The sequence below is a fragment of the Megalops cyprinoides genome, chromosome 2 (genome assembly GCF_013368585.1).
Source record: "Megalops cyprinoides isolate fMegCyp1 chromosome 2, fMegCyp1.pri, whole genome shotgun sequence".
NCBI lineage: Eukaryota > Metazoa > Chordata > Actinopteri > Elopiformes > Megalopidae > Megalops > Megalops cyprinoides.
Genome location: NC_050584.1, coordinates 14404177 through 14429079, shown reverse-complemented (window position 1 = coordinate 14429079; position 24903 = coordinate 14404177). Strand labels below are relative to the sequence as shown.

Sequence of the window (24903 nt, the reverse complement as noted above, 5' to 3'; positions counted from 1 at the left end):
GGGTACACAAGTACACAAATTAATGGAAACACCAAGTGAAAAAGCAACCAAATCCATTTTTTCCTATTTTGAAGCAACTGAATCCAATTCCGTTACTTTCTTTACCCTTTGTGTATTTCTATACATATACAGTAAACACACATATGAATCATAGGGTGCCTAAAAGCAATACGAAGAGGAAACCCCGGCTGACATATCCACCCCTACTCCCAGTGGACCAAAGCCAGTCTGTTCCATGGATGTGGGATCCTAGTCCTTGACATGGCTGGATTCAACCCTAAGATGTAGGGCCCAGCCTCCATTTGAGATGAGTGGCTTTTTGACTGAGCCACTTGGGAGCCCATTAAATACATGTGACATGGATAAATATATTTGCCATGGTCATTTGCTTTCCACAGGTATAATAAATATTGTCAGATGTTTTATGTGGTTATAAGTGCAAAAATGTGGTAGCTAGTTAACAATGTAACTACCACACCATTTAAATTTACTGCCATGGTTATAATAAGGATTAAGTATTCTGCTTACTCATCACCATGCACTTCTTACTTGCAGATGTCAGATTGTAGATGAGTGTTAAGGTGTACCATGTCAATATACTCTACTTTTTCTTTGCTCACTCCACCTCATTAGAGAAGTATTTGTTCATGTGAGATGCATTTTATGTAGCAGTACTTATACTGTAACATTAACACATTGGTATGGGGACATAGAGTGATGGTTAAATGCACTTTGGGGTTCATGCAAGGTGTCGCTGTGGAGGTCATTAAAGAATGACAAGACATTATCAGTCACTGTTAAGCAAGCTAACCAGCATCATAGTTCTGCCAGTTCTGTTTGGAGGCTCAAATCTTTTAACATTTTCCACATGGAAAAAAAAATCCTCCAGGACATACAGACATTTCTCTCCTAACCCATAAAATTCAGTCTTGCCTTTCTAATTTCTTTTTTTCTTCAGGGCCACAATACCACAATATGTTATTTTGTTGTTTTGTTGTGATAGACAACAAAATAGGAAGGCCATTGAAAGAACTTATAATAGTAAAGTTTTCACCAGTTAATCAGCATTGAATATTTACAACATATTCAATGTCATTTTAAAATGTAGCAAAAATGTCATGGTACACTTCTAAGGACAAACCAAATTGAGATTGGAATGAACAAAGGCCAAGGTAACTAGCTATAAGATGCTGTAGAAAATAATGATCATATCATGTAGTGTTCCCCACATCACAGCAAATGATATTGCAGTTCCCATAGGTGCCCCTCCCCATAAAAGTGAAGACATCAAAGCAGCACAGTGCCGTCAGTGCTAGGAAGACCTCATTCTGCTGTCCAAGAGCTTCACGGTTCCTCACGTAGTGAACCCGGAACACATGGTAGGGCACAAAACAGACAAGCATGACCAGCACAAAGCAGAGGCTTTTCATCTGAGCCCAGAAGTCCTGCTGGGCGTAGGTGGTAGGCCCATACCTCTTCAGAATGCGCCACAAAATGTGTGCCTGGCAGCAAGTGCACGCGATGGAAACTACAATTATGATCGAACTGATTCCATAGTTCAGCGCAGCCACTCCAGCGTGTCCCAGCTCTACTCCGAAATTGAAGCATTCTGTGCCGTTCTTTGCTTGGGACAGTCCATATCCATAAATGAGCACAGAAGGAACAATGATTAGCACAGCCACCCATACCGTGATGCTGGCTACCAGGGCATGCAGCTTCCTGTAGAACTCCACCCTGTCCCTGCTGCTGTAGAAGGCGAAATAGCGAATGACTAGAATGATCACGTAGAAGGTGAAAGCAATGTACATGTGTGCATGGATCATGCCACTGACCATCTTGCAGAAGTTCTGAGACATATTCCACTGGCCGGACGCGTAGTAGTAGATGCGGAAGGGTACCGTCAGCAAGAAGAAGAGATGCACCACAATTACATTGAGGATAGCCACGGTAGTCACCGACCGCATGTTGGATTTGAGGATATTAATCATGAGTGTGATGCCTACAGTGCCACCTAAAAGTACTACAGAGTATATTATGAGCAGAGTGTATCTGTAGTACCCATTTTCCAGGTGTTCTTGACTGGAATCATTGTTAATTGTGTTGTTCTGAGCACCCATCCTCTTTTCTGAGTACCTAGAAATAAAAAAAAATGTGGTTATTACCCAACAGTCCTGCACTTATTGTTTTACTGAATTAGTTCAGTTAAAACAGATGCTGTTCTTCAGTATAAGTAGTTCATTCAATAGCATGCAAGGGAAACATACAAGTGTGAACTGGGTTTCTTTGTTTATGTTGGTGGAGGCATTATCTGTGTGTGTGTGTGTGTGTGTGTGTGTGTGTGTAGTGTATATATGTATTTGAGTGTGTGTGAGTATGTTGGTTATCCTCATTTAATGTCAAACCTTGTACTGCTGTGCTGACATTGTGTAGTATCACTTTCTGCATCTCAGACTGCCCCCTGGATCTTTTGCCACCATCTAGTGTACACTTGGTGTTCTTGTGACATCATATAGTGCTCACATGAGTGGCGAGGGAGGGATATTAGGGTTGGGACTATACCCAATGTTCAGTATCAGAGCTCAACAGCAGCCCTGGAAACTAATGAAGATATAGAGTCAGAAAATAAAAAAATATATATGTTCTTATGATAGATTACAGTTAACTGGGTTTCTGCATTAAAATAAATGAAGCCATTTTCCACTTGTAAGCTCATTACAACAAACACGGAAGCATCCTTGAGTGTTTCAGAAATGACTCAACTAGTTTATGGTGATGAACACAGCTTGTGGCGGTTTTGTGGGTGTAGGTGGGTTCATATGAAATGTCAGTTGCTGTGGAGTTCATTAAAGAACAACAAGATATTAACAGCCACTACTGATCAAGCTAACCTGCATCATAGTTCTGCCAGTTCTATTTAGAGGCTCAGATCTTTTAACAACATTTTCCACCTGAAAGAAATCCTCCAGCACACACACATATTTCCCTGTTAACACCTAAAATTCAGTCCTTCAAACTGTTCAAATCGGAGCGCGGAGCAAGTGTAGGTGGGCGGGGCTATGGGAAGCAGTTCCTGCAACAGTCCCTGAAAGAGGGAGAGGGAGAAGGAAAGGAAGAGGGGTGATGAAGCAGTAGTGCGGAAGCTGAGGACTGTGATGTCGACTCCTTGACACCATCTATTTTATTTTGATGATGTTGTTGATCTTGGTCTATGGTTTCCCGGGGTGAGACATTGTCCTTCTTCTCGCTGTCTGTGTAGTGTTCCTCTTGTGTCATTGCTGACGCCCTGTCTTTGCAGTTAGTGAGTGTTGTATGTGGGTGGGGGTTTCCCTTGGGAGCCCTGGTGTGGAAACAAACCTTATTTGCATGTGCCGCAAAGTAATGTGGTGTGCTGCACCCGGTTTGTATGGGTGTTGTGGTGGTGGGAGAGAGTGTGGTCAGTTGAAATGGGGATCTGTTGTAACACCTCAAGTTATTCCAATGAGAAATAATATACAGCATTATTCCCTTTGCACATTCTCAGTAAGGATCCCTTCCTGCTGAGGAAACGTAGGCTACTACATTTTCTATTGCCTGAGCACTATGTCTGTGAATTGCTTAGCTCTTGTTAGCTTTTAAGATGAATGAGTTGGGGTGCTTTGCATTCTAATATTACCGGCTATGGTTTTGAACCCCAGCTCTTGGAGAAACTCATGAAATAATGTAAACCCGGTAGAAAAGAGGAGGTTTGTTTATTATGAAAAATAAGTGTGTAAGCCTGAAAGATTACAGGTAAACATCTCACATGTACACTTCTCACATGTCACACATGCAACACAAGGACATTAAATACAGTGAAATCTCACTGGGTATCCCCTGGATCTGTCTACATTTGACATCTGAAGTTTTCTTTTTTTTTTGTGGTGATGGTACATCATATCATATATTTGCATATGTACAATGTATCTTAACCATTACAAACAGATGGAAGCCAGTGTCCGTTTACACACTGTGCATGTGTTGCTTAGAGTAAATATTTTACTTTGCGTTAATGTATGTGCTTCCGTCTCCTCTCAATACACCCTACAAGCATCAAAGCATGTCTTTCCTTCTCGCTGGGTGAGTAGAGTATGCACAGTATGGTCTTAAACTCCAGGGTAGCGGTACAGGGTTTGACCTCATTCTGTAACGGTACTCTTTTCAGGCTGGCACTTAATCCCAAGAATACTTTCATATCATTTACAGCAGCCATTTGCATTACAATTTATGATTATTCACCTTTATGTCCAACCACAATGGTTTGAAGTTCCCCTTGACATATTTTTAACACTGGAAGAAAACCATTAAGACAAGGTACACCAATTTCAAATGCATACACAAAATTTGCTACAATCAAACAGTGCTTTTGAATCTCATTTCCTCATTCCATGTAATTCTTTTCTCATCAGGATGGGGTTTTGTGTGTGGAAGGTAGGTGAAACATTTACGTAAACAGGATAAAATCAGATAGAGAAAATTACTTTGAATGTATGATACATCAGAATGCATATGTATTTTGACTATGCTGGTTTCTACCTTGAGGGTCATCATGATGTAGCCTTGCTTAGCACCAATGTGTCAAGCCTCCCTCATTCAACTATCTGATTAGAGATTTAACTTGGACAGATAACTGCTCTGTTTAGTTCAGTTCTGAAAGTAGGGAGTACAAGTGGATATTTCATGAACAGAAAGTTGGCTTATCTTTCATTACTCATGCTACTATTTCATTATTTATTACTATTAAGTCCTCATCATATACAACACAGTATTATGCTAAATTACCAAAGAGATGTGAGCCTTTATCAGCAGCAGGAGTGTAATATATAATGCAGGTATATGTACACTTACACACACACAGTATTCAATAATAATTACAGAGGAGAAGTAATTATATGAATATATAAACCCAACATACCTGCGAAAGAAGGAAGTTGCTGTGTGCTGTTTTGTGACAAGAACTGAACAGGGTCTTATTTCCATACTACGTCAGTGGTTACTAGACCACTGACTAAGTATGTCTTTCCTGTCACATGACAGAACTCACCAAAGGCCATTTGCTTAGCTGTTAGTGCAAGCTTCTCATCATGGGGGCTACACAAAAATGTTTGTGGATTATTTTTTTCAAATCAAACAAAATCTGGGTTTCCCCTACATGATCAACAATACAATGTGGTCAAAAGGGTTTAGTGCTTCATGAAAAGCGCATGCAGCTTGTGTTGTCATATACATAGAAATGCTTATGCATTTTACATATTTCACTCAAACACGCATCTCTGTTCGCAGTTTTTCTGCACAAAGCCTAGGTATGATATACACGACTACAACGATTAGCTTAAAACCGATTCACACAAAACCACACTCACCTTTATAAAACCCAGTGTGCCCCCGCCTTCCTACCAGGTTTAGCAGACAGCCTCATGTACAAAAATTGCTGACATGACTCTTTGAAGGATAACTAAAATGGCTCATCTGTTTAATTGCTGATAACTGGCCTCCTGTAATTTAGCCCATAAGTATTTATGAGTATTTTAGGTAGTTGTTAGGCAATATGATGCCATTTCAAAAGTGAAAATATAAAATATACCTTTTTTGTCTGTTTATCTTACACAACTATAATTTATAAGAATTAGATCAGGAAAATGCAAGTTAGTCATTTAGCTGGCTAGAAAGTTACAAGTATCGTTCACCACCTTCAAGTAACTGGCACATTTGAATGTAAAGTTTTTGAAAACAATTTCGCCTATTCGATTCACAGAATCAGATACACATCCTGATTGCCCGCGCCAAAAGAATTTGGAAAACATCTTGGAATAGTGTGACCAATTGTAATGTATTTATATAGTAATTTTTGCATTTTAAAAGCTTGTTATAAATAAATAAATAAATAAATAACACTGAATTAAGAACATTTTGAAAAATAATATTTTTTATGTAGAATATAGAAACATGGCTAGTTAAAACCATGAAAACAGGATGTGTGCTCATTGCAGTTGATCTAATCTGAATGTGGAAAATACACACACACAAAAAAAATCATCTTGAGGCACACAGACTTCTCCACAAGTTTATCTTTAATTTTCCGTAGCTGTGGCTACAGTAGGTGACTGGCCTGAACTTACAACTGAGCAATACTCAAATTCAGATGTTCATTGAAGATAATCTATGAAATGTGTTATTATGTGCCTGTGTATTTGTGTGCGTGTGTTTCCATGTGCTTGTGTGGGTATGGATAGGATGTTGGCCAATTTGTAGTGGTGATGTTAGGTTTTGTTTTGTGTTTTATTGTTTCCTTCACCTGCCCAGGGACTGCAGATGGAAATTAGCTAGTAGCTAAATCTGGTACAAAGCATCTTTCCCCTTTTTTGAGATAATGTATTTTATACATGGTCCCTGATAACAAATAAATAAATAAATAAATAAATAAATGTGCCCTTACACGAACCCCTTATATATGGAAAATTACATCACTGACCTCTCTGTATAGTTGTCTACAATGCATTTGTTTCCAGACCATGATACAGCATCCTCAGTCGGTACTGTATTATATCATCTGAAACTCTTCAGCAGTCAGAGTTGCCACACAGCTGCTCGCATCAGAGAGGGAAAAGAAACTGCATTTATTCTGATGACGCCTTGTAGACAAATGTCTTTTGTCTGTCCTCTGCACGAGAGAATCATTTTAAACTCACCAAATTCTCTACTGCTACTGCACCTTGTCTTGAAGTTGGAGTTACAAATTATTTGGGCCAAAACATTTTTATTCTTGCACTTCATCATAAGATTGCTGGGAATTGAAATGAATTAGATTATGCAGCAACTGGAAAAAATGTAATAATTGCTTAAATGGATTACTCAGCGTTAAGAAGAAAGCATTTAGAACTTAATATTTAAAAAATTCTTTCTGACAAAAAGTTCTATAACCAGTGCATTTTGATTGATTAGTTGAACTGAATATTGTCCATCTAAGATGAACTGAATATTCATTGACTGAATAATCTTCACTGTGCAAGCCTCAGAACATACAACTTTGCATAAACGTTGCAATTCTGATGTCACCATCAGGAGACGTGTAAATATTGACAATCTAGAGAGGTATATAGATAAATATCTGATGCACTGGTAAACTAGTTTTTATATCTTATCTTGCCAGAGCGAATGACCTGGGGCTTTGACAGCCTCAACTTGTTCTTTACAGCTTTTCATTTTGCCAGCTACATTAATGCATTACTGAAAGTGTAAATAGATATTGCTATAATCTCATGTGAACTTCTGAGTTATCTCAATGAAGATGCATGTACTGTGTTCACTGATTCCCAAAAACACTCAAATTTAACTGAAAAAAAAATATTCCACCACTTTATTAAGCATGTAAAACAGAAAATTCTCTTAGCAGATGACATGGCTTATAAATCAAACAAAAAAATAAGATATCGAAATCATATCAATGTTTTCGATCTAAATCTAAATCAATGTTAGTGAGCACATTTCTCAACTACCTTCCGGGGAAGCGGCATCAGGTCTGTCAAAAATAAACGGAAAGGCGCCACAAAACTACTTTTCAGTAAGAAATGCAAATGAGGTGTAGAATGCATACACCTAGAATAACACATTCATGGTACAGTTCAAGAAAACACTGCAAAATTCTGTCATATGTACAGTACAAAGAATTCCACACCCTTTGGCATAGTTAAAACACCAAACTTTTAAAATAAATACACAGAAGTGCCACAGCATTAATAAAGATAAAAATATAAGACAAAATATATATCTTTTAAACCACAGATGAAAACAGCTCCTAAGCACACTTTCTGAATTTCAGATCTGATCCCTTAAATATTATATATTATTATTATTATAACTATAAGAACACCTCTCTTCAAATAATTATAGGCATACAGACATGTCCCTTGAACTTTGGAAGTGTGGAAGCGATGTCAGGTGAAGTGAGTTTTCTTCCTCCACCCAACATGAATCCTCTTGGATGTCAACACATGGGACATAATGCTGAGCAGCATCAGGAAGATGGTCATGGACATCACGATGACATAATGGCTGATGCTAAAACCACAAACGCAAAGTCAGCTCAGAAACCTCTACTTGTGTAGTCTCCCAGGTCTGCTCTCCGGTGCCCTTAGCTTGCACATGGTCCCCATCAATGAACTTCATTTTTAAGCCTCACCAGCTGATAGTCCTTGTTAGTCCTCATTACGCATTAGCATCATAGTATACTCTCATATATATCATAAATTTCACTTTGTACACTGTCATAAAATGCAAACCTATACAACACTGGTGAATGTGAAGTAGAAAGTGTTGTCTGGTTCATGTCCTTTCTCTGTTAACTATACCCTGTAGTCCAAGACAAAATATATATATAGTACCAGTCAAAAGTTTGGACACACTTTTCTTTATTTTTACTATTTTCTATATTTTAAAGTAGTAAAGACATCAAAAAATAACACAAATAACACAAACTGAATTATGCAGTGCCCAAAAGCATGACCAAAAATCTTATATTTTAGATTCTTCAAAAGAGCCAAACAATATATATTTTTTAATTATTATTATTTTAAATTATTTTTAAAAAATGTTGAGAAGAAATTCATACATAGACAAATATAGACAGTGAAGTTGATGCCTAAGAAACACATTTCAAGCATTTAAGCATAAGTCTTTACATCAAAATGTCTCTGAATGTATGTTTCCCATTATCTTAAACAGGTGTATCCAAACTTTTGACTGGTATTGTACATGAGTGTGGCAGAGCTGAAGTGAGTAGCTTGTGTAAGTCCTGCGTAAAGCCTTAGGTAGCGGGTAGCAGGTAGCCGAGCGGTTACGTCACTCCTTGAGACCTGGTTAACTAGCGTTGTTGCCGACAGGCTAGGGGCAATTTGCCTTTAGCTCAACTGGCAATGACGCTGGCCATAAGGGGTTGGCAGTGAGCAGTGAGAACCCAGGTTTGAAACTCGCTCGCTCGCTGACCCACGTAACATCTAGTTAAATACACAACGCAGTCTACACCCATTACATGAGGGTATTGGAAAATGTTGTAGCTCTAGCTTGTTACCATGACCTAATGTACAGGGAAACTGCACTTCTCTATGAAAGAAAGCAAGCTCTCACAAAGACCCAGAGTTAATTCAAAACAGCCTCGCGGGTTGCCTACCTCGTTCCAATGTCAAGCCAACTTCCATAATCTTTAACCAAGAAAAAGAAGTGCTGCAAATTTGAAACAGAATAAACAAAGGGTGTCATTCACTTCTGGAACAGAGTTACGTATTCACATCTAAGGGTGAGAACAGCTCACTCAGACCAGCCTGTCCATCCACTTACCAGTGCCATCAGGTCGGAGATAACAAGTACAATCAGGAACAGGCTGAAATGAAAGGACATACGCAATTTAAATGCAGATATGTATAATCTGGGTAGTGGTTTCATTTAGCAGGCATCTGGATCTGTAACCAGAAAGTTGTAGGTTCAAATTCCAGATCCCAATGGATAATGGATGCCTGAGTGCAGTGCTTAACTTGAACCGTAACACATACTTTGAATTATCCATCTGCATCAATGGATAGTGTGTAAAATATCTGCTATGGACAGCATCCTGGTTATGGGTCCATGGTATAGATATAAATATACTAAATAAATGAAGAATGTTATATAACGACTCAAATATTGTGAAAGAGGGTTACCTTCTTGAGGACAGCCGTGTTGAGACCTGAATGGTTTCGAATGCACACATCACAATCACAAATGGTATCAAAACCTGAGGGGAACAGGCCAGAAGCTTCGATGAGATTATGCCGTTAAGTGTAGCACAGGGGAAATTACACACTCTCTCCCTCAGAAACTGAAGCACCCCACGTTATAATGAAGAACAATTATCTGCTGATATCTGAATATGCGTCTGAAGACGTTCAGCCAGCACGGACCACGCAGCTGACATTAAGCAAAATCTGACTGATTGATTCATTATTCTCAACAGTATAGCACATTTCCTTGTGTGATTGGAGAGCCCAGACTTCATGCATCTTCACTCACTTTTGTTTCAAATACACAGAACAATCCATCCATTATCAATAAAAGCAAGGAAAATGTTGCAGTAAGTGTTATGGTGGCTAAGACAATATTATGTGGCATCTACACTGCATAATGCATACTTGATAATACCACCTCAAATGACCAACTATAGCAATATGAACAATATGGACACTGGCAGAAAATATCTGTCATGCATATTCTTATACTAATTACACTTAAGAGGGATAGACTTATACAGCAACATGGAAAACGTATTTAAAAATGATTCATGATTGTAAGATTTAAAAACACAAACAGTATAAACTAGCATTCACTACCTGTACACCTATGCCAATAGATTACACACTGTAAAAGTAGCTCAATCTGTTTTTATGTAAAAAGAATTACCTTCCACATCATGAGTGCTCCCATGATGAAGGGGTTGAACACTGTCAGGAAGCAGTAGATGGATGCAGGGTCAAAACTGTAAGAGGGAAAGGATTTGTGACAGAGGCTTGATGAAAAAGCAGATTGGCTATGTTTGCTATATTTTTATGATTTTGCTTCAATGAAAGTCTATATTGACCAATGGTCTCTTTCACTGACATTAACAGATGTCTATCAGTGAATTACTACCAGTCACCATACCTGTTTATGGAGGCTATGTTCCCTGTGCCGAAGAATGCTGTTATTATGAAGAAAACCTGGAGGGTGTGTTAAGAGAAACAACTCAATTCTGGACTTCATGGTCTCATTCAAGAAAATTAAAGCTGTCATGCACCATCATTATATTACATTATTGGCATTTAGCAGACACTCTTATCCAGAGCGACTTACATCAATTACAGGTTTTTACATTGGTATCCATTTACACAGCTGGATATTTACTGAGGCAATTTGGGTTAAGTACCTTGCCCAAGGGTACAGCAACAGTACCCCTGTGGGGAATTGAACCAGCAACCTTTCGGTTACAAGCCCTGCTCCTTAACCACTATGCTACACTGCCGCCCCATCAAACCAAGCAACTAAATGGGTAGATAAAAGTAAGTTCATTACAATTAAACATCAGAGGAAGACCAAACCAAACTCATGTAATAATAATCATAAGCACATTCTGAAGCATCAATAGTGCAACTGACTATATCTCCACTATGAAGAATTACACGGTAATCATAAGTTGAATTCCACTGCATTACTACTGAAAATTCTGAGGACTCTGGACCTTATGAATCTTTTTAAATGGATCGGCCAAACTAGTACATAAGACAACCTAGAAAATTCTAGGCTATAAACAGCATGATCTATGGACTACAGGTGGTCATCTCTAAATCAACAGGAAAGGATACAAAAAAGTAGGATCTTCGGATATCATCCAGCTTCAGTTGCCTGATATTGGTTATGTCAATATTTTCAGCAAAATCGAAGCTGGACAGCTGAAAACAAAGACACCTGTCTCATCACTTCAGAATAACAATATTGGGGAAAGACTGGAGACACCAACCACAAGCCAGTTTTTGTTCTCAAGGAAGCACCAAAGTACCAACATCAGACTCACAGTTAATGGCTCCAAGCATTAACAAATTACACCCACAATAAGAAATAAGGTACGACCTATTCAAGTATAGCATATTATGGATGTTCGTACCCCTAGCTTATTAGAGATGCCTTGTGTGTGCATAGCCTCCTGTTCAATGTTGATCCACACAAACATCAGCCAGCACAGCACTGGGGGGAAGAGAGCCTCATACCTGTCAGAATGACATCATCAATGCAGGGCGTGTCAGGATCAAGCAGACTGTTCCCATCTGACTGCCTTCTAAAATACTACACCAAACCATTACTTCTACCGTCTGCTTTACAAAGTCCTACGTATGTTGCCTTATCAGTCTGCCTGTTGGCTCATTTCAATTTGATTTATCTGTTCGTGTGATCACTCACTAACCAGAGTTCGCTCAGCAGTGAGTAAACTGAAAAATACAACAGTTAAAACTGCCTGACCCATCTGAAACGTTCTCATTTAAGTGTCTTCATTGGACTTCAAATATGAATATGTTTCTATTAAGTACGATTTCATTGAGCTGACTGCGTGAAAAGTGCTCAGTTGAAGTGTGGCGAGAGATCCATGTGGGTCTTTGTCTGCTGCAGATTTCAGCCAAAGAGTTAAAGGAAATGCTGCTATGCATATATGTAGAGATCACTGATTTAGTGGTTACTGAGACGAACAAGAAAATGTGTGTAACTAAGAATAAAAAAATTTGTCGCCCCACATTACAGAAAGAAGGCCTCGGCGTATACACCGAAGCTCTGTGTAGACACATTTAGCAGGACTAGCTGAGTGTGGGCGGCTCCTGCCCTTACCCTGTACTGAGAAGGAGGTAGGTGGACACCAGGGACAGCGATATGCTTAGCAAACGTTGGAAGAGGCGGGTGGAGCTCAGCAGTGGAACCACAAATGAGGAGGCTAGAAAAGAGGTGGGGTCAAGGGGAGTGGTTATATCCACTAGTAACGACACAAAAACCCAGGGGGTGTGGGGGGCACTGCAGGGTTTTTGGTGAGCTTGGCCAGTCAGCTAGCACTGTAAGAAATGGAGAGGGACTCATTCATCAAACTAAACACACATGCTAATCCAAGGACCAACATGATGCTGCTGGCCATATGTTACACAGGGACATGTGGTTCTTGATGGCTAGTTGACATCCTGGTGATAGTAGCATTTTTCAACAGCAACTGGCAACTTTAAGACTGTGAAGTGCAAAGCTGAGAAAAAGCCACAGCCAGCTGTGAGAAAGAAATTCATCTGCTTAAGTTTGTGACGCAGACACCGCAAATAGCCAGGTTTCTGCACTGTTAGCTATTTGCAGCAGACCAAAAAAATCAAGCTGACCTATTTTTTTCCATTGCAGCTTTACCTCTGTAGTTTAAAACTGGAATCCAATATGCTTTTCCTCTACGTGTGACATGAAATACTAAAATGCTGCCTTATTTCTCTTTCTTGTGAATACCTTATTAGGCTTACCAGGCAGAGCAGCACAAAGAATACAGCTATTGAGTTCTATACAGCACTATATTGGTCAGGAATGCTGTATAAGTATGGAGAAAACTCCCACCTAATGTTGTCCAACTGATGATCTGGTTGACTATCGGTAATCCTTGTTTCACCTTCAGACTGGAGTGGGTGCTGTTCAGCACATAGGCACAGAGGGCGACATGGACCATCTACAATAGCAGGCCATACAGACAATACTGACATTACAATGGGCAAGACACCATCCTAAATCTTATGTGTGCTGCATTTATGTATCAATTGCATTTTCAAGGACCACTCAGCAAAAGAGTGTAATATCAGTATAACATTGTATAATATCAGAAATCAGTGACAACATTAACGATAACTAAGGTGGCTGAAAAAGCAAATAAATACTTAATTTGCATAGTTAAAGTTGGCTAGCCTTGTTTTTTCTAATCTAATCTAATTTAAATGTTTCAAAATATGCACCCTCTTTTTGGTTTTTACACATCATCTTCAAAATCAACATCTGTATTAACAATTTTTGGCCAGTCTTTTCAGGAAATTCATAGGGGCAGAGGGTGTTACGCGCTGAGCCAGACAGCGCGGCGAGCGGAAGCGCAAATGAACACGAGGTTACTTGAGCGATACAGAGCTGACAGTCTCTCCACTGCAGGGGTGTGCGTCTCCGTGACAACCACAGGAAGGAAGCAGAGGTGAGGAGAGTGAGAGACCCAGCGCATGTCCTGAGAGAAAGAGGCAAGAATCACACTAGAGCACTGGAGATACAGAACAGGCTATCGCAGCTCTACAAAATGGAAACGCTTGTACTCACAATAAAAGCAAGCTCACACATGGGCAAACAGTCACAGAATGTGTAAATAACATCCGTTGAGTGCAAATTAGCCTCAGAGTATGTGCGCCTCAATGTGCAACAGGTAATGCCCAAGGAGACTAGAGCATGACAAAATCTTGTGTCTTTTTCCCCACTCTTCCCCACAACTAGTCCTGAATAAAAAATTCCAGGGGTAATCATGATCAGAGATGAAACATGGAAGCTATGTTAAGCACGGAATACTGTCCCTAAGAGAGATTTACATGTATGAGCAGAACATTGGGGGGCAGACAAACAGGCAGAAACACAGGGCCTGTTCATCTGAAGCCGTGAAAGGAAAGCAGTGGCTCTTACACAAGGTGCACATTTGGCTCCCGACCCACCACAGGCATCAGTGGGAACGTGGCGAGGAACAGACACCCCAGGGCCCAGCTCAGTGACATGCCCTGAAATGAGTGCGTGCACACACACACACACACACACACACACACACACACACACAAAACACACCAGCATTTCTTTCAGCAGACCAAGCAGAGGCACAGGCGGACGGAATGTCTCTATCTTTCAGCCTGCTGTACTGTATCTAAAATATGACTTTGCCATGGACTGGGGGAAAAAAAAACATTTGTGGAAACAATATTTGCCAAAAAAGTATTGATTTCTGTATAAACCAGTTTTTACTACAATATCGCTTATTTCAAAGCAATGACATGAGTCAAAGATCTAATAGACTAACAGACTAGCATTGTGTTTCTCACTTCTAGCACCAGAACACCCCTCTACGTATGCTGCTCCAAATGAACTCTGATATTAAGGTAAAACATCAAAGATTACACAGTCAAACTGCCAAATAACAATTCCTGCTAAAGGTAATTTCAGATTATTAGCAATGTCTCAGATCTGTCTTCCAGTAACAGATCAACTAATTGCTCTGTAACTGACCATCTCGAATGCAAACCTGCACAATCAGCGGATGTCACAACCAGCATTAGGTACACTGCTCTTACAAGCCTTCACTTTATTAAGAATGTGACAATATCTGGTAACCTACAGCAATCTCATGCCGCTGTTTGTTGCAAAGTGTTGAGAAAAGTAAAGCGTTTAATGGGGCAATGATCTCAGGTCATGCTCATCCTTAACTGTAAGAGTCCTAAGAGAGAGAGATGTAGCCTTGTCACTCAACACAAGGTCACGTCACCTGCATTTCTCCAATTAAAATATGTATCACACCCAATTAGCAGGATACTGTGTGTGAACAATGAATAGAGAACATCGCCCCTTTGCACAAAGTAACGGCTTACCTTTGCTTGTGTATAAAGCTGAGATATGACAGGCCACCCCGACAACACAACAAGTCCCATTGTTAACATAGCCCGATAGAAAAAGCCGATGACCTGGGAATGACATTCACATTAAGACAGAATTAATAATGCTCTCTCACACAGGAAGTTAGTTCTACTGCTTTTGGTACAATTACTTCAGTTTGTTCAAAGGGACAACTGCCCTCCTTCAGCATCCATTCAGACTAATGCATCAGAATAAGGGTCTGTGATGGCTCAACATTTGGCGTAGTCAGGAAACAGACCTGGGAACAGCATCCGGGATTTCAGCTGGCTTTAAGGACTTACCAGTAGCTCAATCCCGAGAATCACCACCACAAAATATCCAAAGCATTTGCTTAAAGGTAGCGATGGAGCTGAATTCATCAGGTCTGCAAGTGTCCCAAACCTGAAGCAAATGCAAGTTGTGAGATTAGCAATTAACTGACTCGGCAGACAAAATATTTGGAAAAATAGTCACAGCCATTACAGAGACAAAAGATTCAAACAATCAGTTCAAGAAACGTGTCCTTAAATTTTAGTAAATATATTAAGCTATTATTATTATTATTATTATTAATAATAATAATAATAATGTTTTTAAATTAGGTGCATCTCAGATACTTGTAATACCTCATATTTAATATTTTATATAGCTCAAGGTAAATACATCAAAAGCTAACTAAATTGGGAACCAGCTCTTTATAAAGATTAAAGACCATCCAAGTCCTTGGTGAATATATAAAAGAAATCCTCTTCCTTTCATGCATTATTATCCTGCAACTGCAGATGGACTTCAATGGAGTTCAAAGCCCTTGTAAATCAAATGCTCATCCGTCTGATGAAATGGAATGTCGCAGGATAACAAAACTTTCAGTGCTTTCATTCCACAAAAAAATCGTTACAGATCCAGCAAATGGATTTAATGTTCTCCAAACTAGGGGGAAATACCAAAATCCAGCACCTCACAGCCCTTGCTCATCTCATAATCAGTGCATCACAAAAAGCCTAATTCTTACATCCCTGCAACAGCAGACTCATTTACAGAGAGCTGTCTTCGAATGGACCGTACACACGAATATGAGGAAAGTCACGCGTCTGAGTTCTGCGTATTACTCGTTAGCTGCGAAGATGCAGCAAACCCAGCTCTCGAGTTGCCTGACCAAAAAAGCAGCCCGCGTTCAGCGTCTCTCACTCTTTAAACACCGAGTACCACACCGGCACTGGCAGGAGGCAGTAGATGTAGTAGGTCCAGGGGCTGGCTTGGATCAGCAGAAACGCGATGATCATCAAAGCCACACAGGCAAACACTCTCCACAGGCTTCTGGCCGATACCTGAAAAGCAGACATCACTGACTCAGGCAGTCACAGCAAAATATGGCTCACTATGTTCACTGATTTACTGACCGATCCAGCTTTTCACACTTAAATTTTAGTTTTTCTATTCTTTTCATCTGACAACTCATAAGCATATATTTTCAAATAATCCGCTTACCCTTACAGATACCTCTGCTGTTCATTGGCCCGTTTTTACACTTTATTAAGGCTGCTGCATATTAACTGCATTTTTATAGACAAGCGTGGTATTTTCGTGATGCCTTTAAAAAAGTTTATTTCCAGATATCGATCACCAGTTTGTTTCTGACACATATGACATATCAACCCTGGGTAAGGGTGTTGCTCAACTGACAATATGAAAAAGAACCAGAGTAAGAGTAAGAGTAAGGCAAAGACTAAGGCTAAGCATGAATCATAATGGCACAAGTAAGACTATTCCATTGTGCTCACTGTGAATTAGCCTGTTGGTGTGAGTACGAGGGTAAGCAGTAAGCGGGCGCCTCACCGGGTCTCTGTGGGCATGGGGCTTACGCAGGCTGGCGTGGGTCTTCAGGATGACCAGGACCACGTAGGATGTCCAGCCCACAAAGCCCACAACCACGCTGGTGCCCAGGAAGAATCGGTCGTAGGTGTGGTAGTAGGAGAGGCCTTCCAGAGCCTGAGCAATCATGGCATTGCAGAGCCTGATCTAGAGGACAGAGGGACAACAGAAGTTCTCAGACTCACAGAGCCAAGCCTGCAGCCTCTGGAAGTCATCGATGATGGTCACCAGAGCGCAAGCCTAGATTCAGAAAAGCAACAACGTGCCCGTCTTTAACTTCGAACATCGTTAAGACTTATCTGTGCTGTTGTACTTACAGCTTCATCATACTTCTCTTGCTGGATCAGTGACCTTGCTTTTCGAACAAAATCCAGCTGTCTGGATTCAGTCAGCGACCTGGAGGGGAAAGTGCAACTCCCATCAGCGAAACACATTTGAGATTACCAATCTCACTGTTGGGGCTGAGGTTGATAAACCAAAATGTCTCACTTCTCCTTTTCTCTTCCACTTCAAAACCATTGGTTTTCAAACTGAAGCATATTATATAAACATAAAGATATTTATATAACATGCTAAGACATTTGAGGTTTTACTATTCAATCACGCAAACCATGTAGGGTATGTCAGGATTTGGCCTTGCCCATGCACCCGCAGTGGCTTGGTAAGAAACAGCCAACACACTCCAGCGGTATTTTACAAATGAATTAACATTTTAAACAATGGTATGACAGGGTGAATGTGGAATGGAAAAGAAATCAGGGTGGCAGTGTAGTACAGTGGTAAGGAGCAGGACTCGCAACCAAATGGTTGCGGGTTCGCTTCCCCGCTGTTGTACCTTTGGGCAAGGAGGTACTTAACCCAGAATTGCCTCAGTAAATGTCCAGCTGTATAAATGGATGACCCATGCAAGTCGCTCTGGATAATATTGAGCATGTGCTCAATGGCAATAACGTAAATGTAATGGTATACGTCACAATTCTATTGATGCAGCAGTATCTGTGAAACTAAAATCAACAAGAGGAACTTGGAATGAGATCAGATGACAACACAACCATCATTTTTTGACTTACTTGTACGGAGTGAAAAGAAATGACAGCGTAGTTTCCTTTTTCTGAGCCATCTTTACCTGGTGAAAGAAGACAAGTAAACTGACAGTATCACAAAGGATTATGCATTTTTATTAGTACAAGATAAATACCAGATGTGATGTGTACTGTACCTTAAACTGCTCCAGAATCTGAACAGAATTTGCATACATGCTTTCTGCTTTGAAGTGTTCACTGTTATCCAAGTAATGCAAGGGAAGGACACCCTGAAAAAAACAATCAAGAGTGATATAAGGACACATATAGACGATAACTCTGAATTATGATAGAAATTTAGGTCATTTATGCAAGTTTGATGAAATTTTGAGAGCTTTACCCATCCCTCCTCACATACTGAGAAATTGTCTATCACTTTCTTGAGCAATGTGTGTAGATATTCAAATAGTAAAGCAAAATGTCTCACTTTTCCTTTTCTCCTCAGAGAAAACCATTTGGTTTTCAAACTGAGGCATTATTACATAAACATAATGATGCTTATTTTGAGGTTGATATCCAACTTGGCAGAGAGACTTATGTAGTATAAATATAGTATAACTACAGAATTAGATTGAATTAATTGTATATACTGTTTGAATCTGTGGACCACTCAGATTTTGAGAAATATATATGACCCTTCTTTAATCACATCATATTCATAATAAATGGAACCAAAACATAGATTCAATGTTGTAGAAAAAAATGTCATTGACTCACTAAAAACCTATTTCTGATACAATGCGAGACATTAAAACAATTGTGGCCATTAACCATTGTTGATTGCTTTAGCATTTGATATATTAAGGGTATGGATTTATTAGCTTATTGACTGATTACAGGGTGACACTGCACTGTATTTTAAAAGGAAATTATTCTTACCACAGAATTTAGGGGGATGGGCACTCCAATCAGGGAGGACATAAGTGGTGCTATGTCAGCCTGTGGACATTTAAAAACAGAAATATTACTCAAGTAAAAATGTACTTGAATTAACCATTTATAAATGGCATAGCCTTTTCAAGACATTACATTATTATAATTGAACAGCGGTGCTGTAAAATGAAGTATTTTCAGATCACATAAAACACAAACAGCTTTATTTATTTTCTCAGTCAAAATATATGTGATCATTTCATACTGTTATTTGAAGCGGCATTAAAAGATTCACCTGATTGACATCCACCCTTCTCAGGTGCTCTAGATTCCATTCTGTCAAACAGCAAAAAAGAGATATAAATATAAAACATCTTGGACAGTCTCAGCTTTCTCACACAAACACCCCCATCACCCCACCCCCATACACACACGCACACACACACACACACACACACACACACACAGACAACATAAACAGAGATGATTTTTGTAAGTATGTCACTTGTTATTTCACTACATGTAATCAGATACATCAGCACACACAACTGCTTGTAAAACGATACCAGAAATTGTTCTCAGTATAATACGAAAACTTGACGGGCAACAGCAAATGTGAAATCTAGAACTTTCTGCAGACTAAACGAGATTCAGAGATCGATGGCAGCAAGGACTTCAGCACATTCTAATCGTGTCAACTCAGCTGTTCACTACCTGGGCAATAACTGGAAGGGACATTGCAACACTGATTGCTGCAGTTGCTTCTCAGATGCTGGTAGAAAGAATGCATAAAACATCCTAGACTGTGGTACCCTTGGACTAGAGGAGTGTACAACACATTCTCAGAAGCTATTCCATTTCAGTTTCCACATCTGTTTTTTTTTTTTTACTCTGGACATCACAGCCATTGTAATCTCCTCATTTACATTGCTGCATAAATCATTTTCTCCAGAAAACGGTGGGGTGTGCTATGAAAAGGCAGCATTATTTCCAGTCATCCTTATTATTCTCATTTATTACCCTTACTTTGAGGGTATTAGATTTTGTTTCAACACCTGCATGTTTCTGTGTGCCTTTCTGAAAGTACATCTGGAAAACAGTGGGCTATTTCCTCGCATATTTTCACATTTGAATATGTCCCTGACTTCTCAATACTGCTCTTAATTCAGAAGAGATTAAAAAAACTGATTGCTGCCAAGCAATACTACGTGTGAGGCTCACAAGTCAGTGGCACATATTGACCACAGGAGGGAGCCAAATGAGTCAAAACAAAAGGGCAAGCCTCTGCGGTCTGCAGTTGCACTTCCTGCTGACTGGATTTGCTGTTGAAAGATATACCGTGCAGTAACTGGTCTTCAAAGTCCTGTGAAGTGACCTTCTGAGCTGTCTGGGCCCCTGCCCCCCAAAGCACCAGAGGAGTGAGAGTTTCAGAGGGGTGTCCAGCTCCATGAGACCCTGAAAAAACACACCCACACAACCTGATCACTACAAATACACCGTGCAATATGAACTTTTATACTTGTATACATTTACTGCAGCAGATTATATATATATATAATAGTTCACTGCATGACACACACACTACAGCTTTGATATAAGCTATTGTGGGTCTGGTTCTATATTTTTTTATGCTTAAAACATAATTGTGCAAGCGGCTGTGCAGCGTAGTGGTTAAGGAACAGGACTCGTAACCGAAAGTTGCCGGTTCGATCCCCGAAGGGACACTGCTGCTGTATCCTTGGGCAAGGTACTTAACCCACAACTGCCTTGTAAATATCCGGCTGTATAAATGGATAACATTGTAAAGAGCTGTAACCTATGTAAGTCGCTTTGGATAAAAGCGTCTGCCAAATGAATAAATGTAAATTATGCTACACTTGACATTACAAATCGCATTGAGAGAGAGAGAGTGTGTGATGAAAGGACCATGCCCTTGGAACATCATGGTCTCCACAGATGTTTAGAATTTAAGAACAGAGATAAACCATGATTTTATTACATAAATTACATGCCATAATAAGGCAGGTCTTACCCCAGTTTGTCATGCCATGATCTGAAGTAAACACATAAGCTGTTTTCCCATCGTTTTCAAAGAAGTCTTCAATCATAGAAACGATCTCTTCAACTCCTGCATCCACATATGCAATATTCTCCAAGTATTCCCTACATTACAAAAAAAAAAATACAATACATTGTATCCTAAATTGACTTGGTATGATTGCCCCTCTTGCATGGTCTATGACTTCCTTGGCTGTCTCATTTCAATCAGAATATATTGAGATGACCTTACAGAATCACACATCAAATAATGTATAATATACAATTTCATAATAGAATATGTGATATTTTCAATCACTTAAATAAACATTTAACGCCAACATATATTTTTGTAACTAAGCATTTACTGTTGATGTGCTCATGTCACATATATAAAAATGGTCTTTAAAAATCCTGAGTAAATTAAGAAGTAATATTTCATAAGTCACTCAAATGACTTGGATTTCAAACATACTTTGACATAGGCCTGTGGGCATGTCCATTAGTGTCTATTCCAAGTAAATGCAGGAAAAGCACAATCTGGTCCTCATGTAATCTTGAGAGCAGGGTTTCATTTCTTCTTGCTGAGCTGAAAAAGGCCTACACAGAAGGTAACTTGTATGGTATACACACCCACAATCACCATCATGACATGACTCTTTGCCATTCACACTCACTATCATGACATGCGATTCAGCACTATTCACACTCATTATCACACCACTTGATGTGCTCCTCACACTTGCTATCACCACATATGAGTCTGTTATTATTATCACACTATTCACAATGAATTACTTTTAAAAAATTAAAGCAGGTCTATTATGTTGTAGCTGTTACAACCATCTTGCTAAACCTCAGTGGTCAATGTCACACATTAACGAGAAAAATGATGATGCACTGTGGATCTAGTCACTAGAATACCTTCACTTCATCAAAGACCCATGTGTCCAGCTTAGAGGCATCGGTGGAGGCAAAGTCCTGGTTCTCGGCAGAATATGTGTGAGTGTAAACATGGTCTCCACTGGCACCTGCAAGACAGAAACATGCACATTGAGAAGGTGAGATAAGGCTGTTGTGCTTCCCCTGCCCTCTGAAAATCTTCCTGGCTACCTGCCTTTACCTTTGGCAAACATGGGCAGAATGTCCGGGCTGCCCCAACACCAGGTGTGCTTGCTCTCATTGAACACAGAGTCAAACTCTACAGGGTTCTCTTTCCAACCTATGAAGACAAAAAAAAATACCTAACATGAAATGAGAGCAATAAAAAACTGACACAGGCCACGTGACATTAGCAATACTTTGAGTATGTTGGCTTTGGATAAGCAAACACATTACAAGAAAAGCATTTGTCTCTGCGCTGTGTTTATGTAAATGATGGAGAAATCTGTATCACCAGCCATGAAGGGCTGTTATTCAGGGCCATGCCACAGTTCTGTTTTTTTCCAAATTAATGATGTCACTACATCTCAATTGCTTAAATTATTCTGAGGTTATCACTACAATGGATAAAAAAAAATAAACCAAACCTAAAATTTGGGATTGAACAGAGGTTTCAATTGAGTTTATAACTGCAACAATGAAATTAGAAGAGTTACTTAAGTCACATATTTAAGAAATGATCCCAGGCCAGATTTCACCTCTGAAGTATCCTTTCTGTGTAAATCCAGGAATGGCAGTTATACAATAAACACCAACTTCTATAAAGGCAGCTACAAATAAACATATCAAGAATTAAAGAGTACCTGAGCCTGAGTCATTCAGCATAATAGTGAATTAGTGTAGTTTATAAGCAAAACTATCATCTGTACAAGTTACAAAAAAAATGTGGGAATAAAATTCCACCTTGGTAAGTGAGTCTTTGAATCTACCGTGTGCTCATGACTTAGGAGACATGGTGGATTCTTTTACTTTCAGTACCTGATGATAATGAAGGAGTTAGTACTGACCTTTAGCAACAGCGCTAACATCTTCATAAAACCCCGCAATGAGAGCCACATGGCCCGGTCGCGACTCAGTTGGAACACGAGTGTGTGACACACCCCAAGTGCCCTTCTCTTCCATTATGCTCCTAAGACCGACAGGGAACCCCAAAAAAAGCATTAAGTATAACAGCTTTCAGGAAGCGTGATTATCACACAGACAGTACCAACAGTTTACAGTTCATGTTGTTTACATCTGAGCTGCTGAGTATCACAGCAGTAAGGCTAATTCTTTCTCTAACACACATCCACTAATGCATGACACCAATGTGACCAGTAAAAACTTGGTCACAAACAAGTTGTGGAGGATCCCACACATAAGCTGTGACTTCAGTACCTTATGTAAGGTGCTCTTAGTGTCCCATTGACATCAGGCCTAAACAGGCTGTCTGCTCTTAAGCCATCTGCCACAAACAGCACCAGACGCTTGGCTGGGGGAGGGAGGGGCACGTGCTGAGGGGTCATTCCATGCACCAGAGGAGAGGTGAAGTAGATATCAAAGATGGAGATGAAGAACACAATGTGGACAACCAGGCCCACTATGAAAAACGTAATCATGTTCATGTTGGCAACAATGGCTCCTGTAAATCCTGCCCAAGCAGAAGAAAAAAAAAATATTGATTTATCGTAACCTTCATTACTTATTTAGAGGAATCCCTTATCCAGGGCAACTTGTAGAGCATCTGAAGCTATGCAGATTACAAATGAAACACAGTCAAATACAGTGCAAGAGAGTTGAGTTGTATATACAGGTAAAGACATTTTAAACAAACTAAGGTCCCCATCAACAGTCAAACACTAATTATCGAGTAAAGGTAGAATTCTTATGTAAATACAATAAGTAGAGCAAATGAAGCTTACTGTTTAGTTAAACAGTAAAAGTTTGAAAAGGCTGGAATATAAATTAAAAATTACACAAATCTTTCAGCTATAACCATTTCGACAAATGCAACAAATGCAAGCTTTATAACTAGCTAAATACACATAACTGTTACCTAAATTGTGGCACATTATTTAAAAACTAAATGCTACCAGCTACATAACAAGCTAGTCTGGGTTAAACTGAATCCATTATCGCACATTAGCAAACCATGTAAAACACTAATAAAAGCTATACAGAAAAAGTATGAGACCCATTGTAATGTCATTTAGCCATAAAGCCAGCTACCTACGGTCATAAGTAAACCAAAACTGATAGCTAGCTAAAAGCTCATTTTCAAGGCAAAATTCTTACCTTGTCCCAGTTCTTTCTTTCACATTTAGCTAGTTGAGGTAGATACCAATCTACTCCGATCTGAAAATGAATGAAAACTGCCTGTCAGAGTTTTCATTGCATAGACAGCTACAGTGAGTTTGGCATTGTAAGCAAGTTACATTACATCAAGACAGTTATACAACGTGAACAAATAAGGCTTATGCTTGGAGGCCATCAGGCAAAGCTCAGTTTAAAGGAAATAATTTTCGGGAGCAGCTAGCTTACTTAACTAAACAGCTTAGAAACTTGTCTGTCACTTCCTTCTTGATGACCTTTGAACTTACGTCACAACGATTTCTGGGAGTTGTAGTTTTTATTGTAGCCCAAAGAGGACGATGCTCTTCAGCTAGATATTTTTGCATTTATTATTATTATTGTTATATTAAGTATTCGGTACTAATTTAAGATATATCTGACTGCTAACCGATTCACGCTCATTACCACCTCTAACTATCTGATGACTTCTACAATATTTGTACGTTTCTCGCTGGGATGCAACAGTTAACGTTAGGTTCTAGCCACCAAGCTAAAACAAATGTGTGCATCGAGTGACCGTGGCTAAATAGCTAGCTAGTTGTTCACAATAATAGAACAA

At 39.5% G+C, this 24903-nt stretch overlaps 2 protein-coding genes across 3 annotated transcripts; both read right to left on the bottom strand.

Annotated features, from left to right (window-relative positions):
• Positions 1 to 1211: 1211 nt before the first annotated feature.
• LOC118796293 (probable G-protein coupled receptor 141) lies at positions 1212 to 2117 on the bottom strand. Its single transcript, XM_036555120.1, has one exon. It carries the CDS (start codon positions 2115 to 2117, stop codon positions 1212 to 1214), a length of 906 nt encoding a protein of 301 aa, XP_036411013.1.
• Positions 2118 to 7900: 5783 nt separating this feature from the next.
• pign (phosphatidylinositol glycan anchor biosynthesis, class N) lies at positions 7901 to 24685 on the bottom strand. Of its 2 annotated transcripts, none has more exons than XM_036522918.1 (30): positions 24593 to 24685; positions 24288 to 24347; positions 23391 to 23643; positions 23021 to 23142; positions 22195 to 22293; positions 21996 to 22102; positions 21547 to 21671; positions 21067 to 21197; positions 20373 to 20489; positions 19330 to 19370; positions 19041 to 19100; positions 18299 to 18391; positions 18150 to 18205; positions 17397 to 17475; positions 17044 to 17226; positions 16396 to 16535; positions 15510 to 15609; positions 15183 to 15275; positions 14233 to 14324; positions 13684 to 13789; positions 13144 to 13252; positions 12394 to 12496; positions 11681 to 11783; positions 11382 to 11468; positions 10684 to 10739; positions 10444 to 10519; positions 9708 to 9781; positions 9349 to 9391; positions 9182 to 9234; positions 7901 to 8073 (listed from the first exon to the last, which is right to left on the bottom strand). In XM_036522918.1, exons 3-30 carry the CDS (start codon positions 23615 to 23617, stop codon positions 7950 to 7952), a joined length of 2799 nt encoding a protein of 932 aa, XP_036378811.1. In that variant the 5' UTR covers positions 23618 to 23643; positions 24288 to 24347; positions 24593 to 24685; the 3' UTR covers positions 7901 to 7949. The 2 variants fall into 2 exon arrangements, with proteins under 2 accessions (XP_036378811.1, XP_036378812.1); XM_036522919.1 differs by lacking the exon at positions 24593 to 24685 and adding an exon at positions 24534 to 24561.
• Positions 24686 to 24903: the final 218 nt, after the last annotated feature.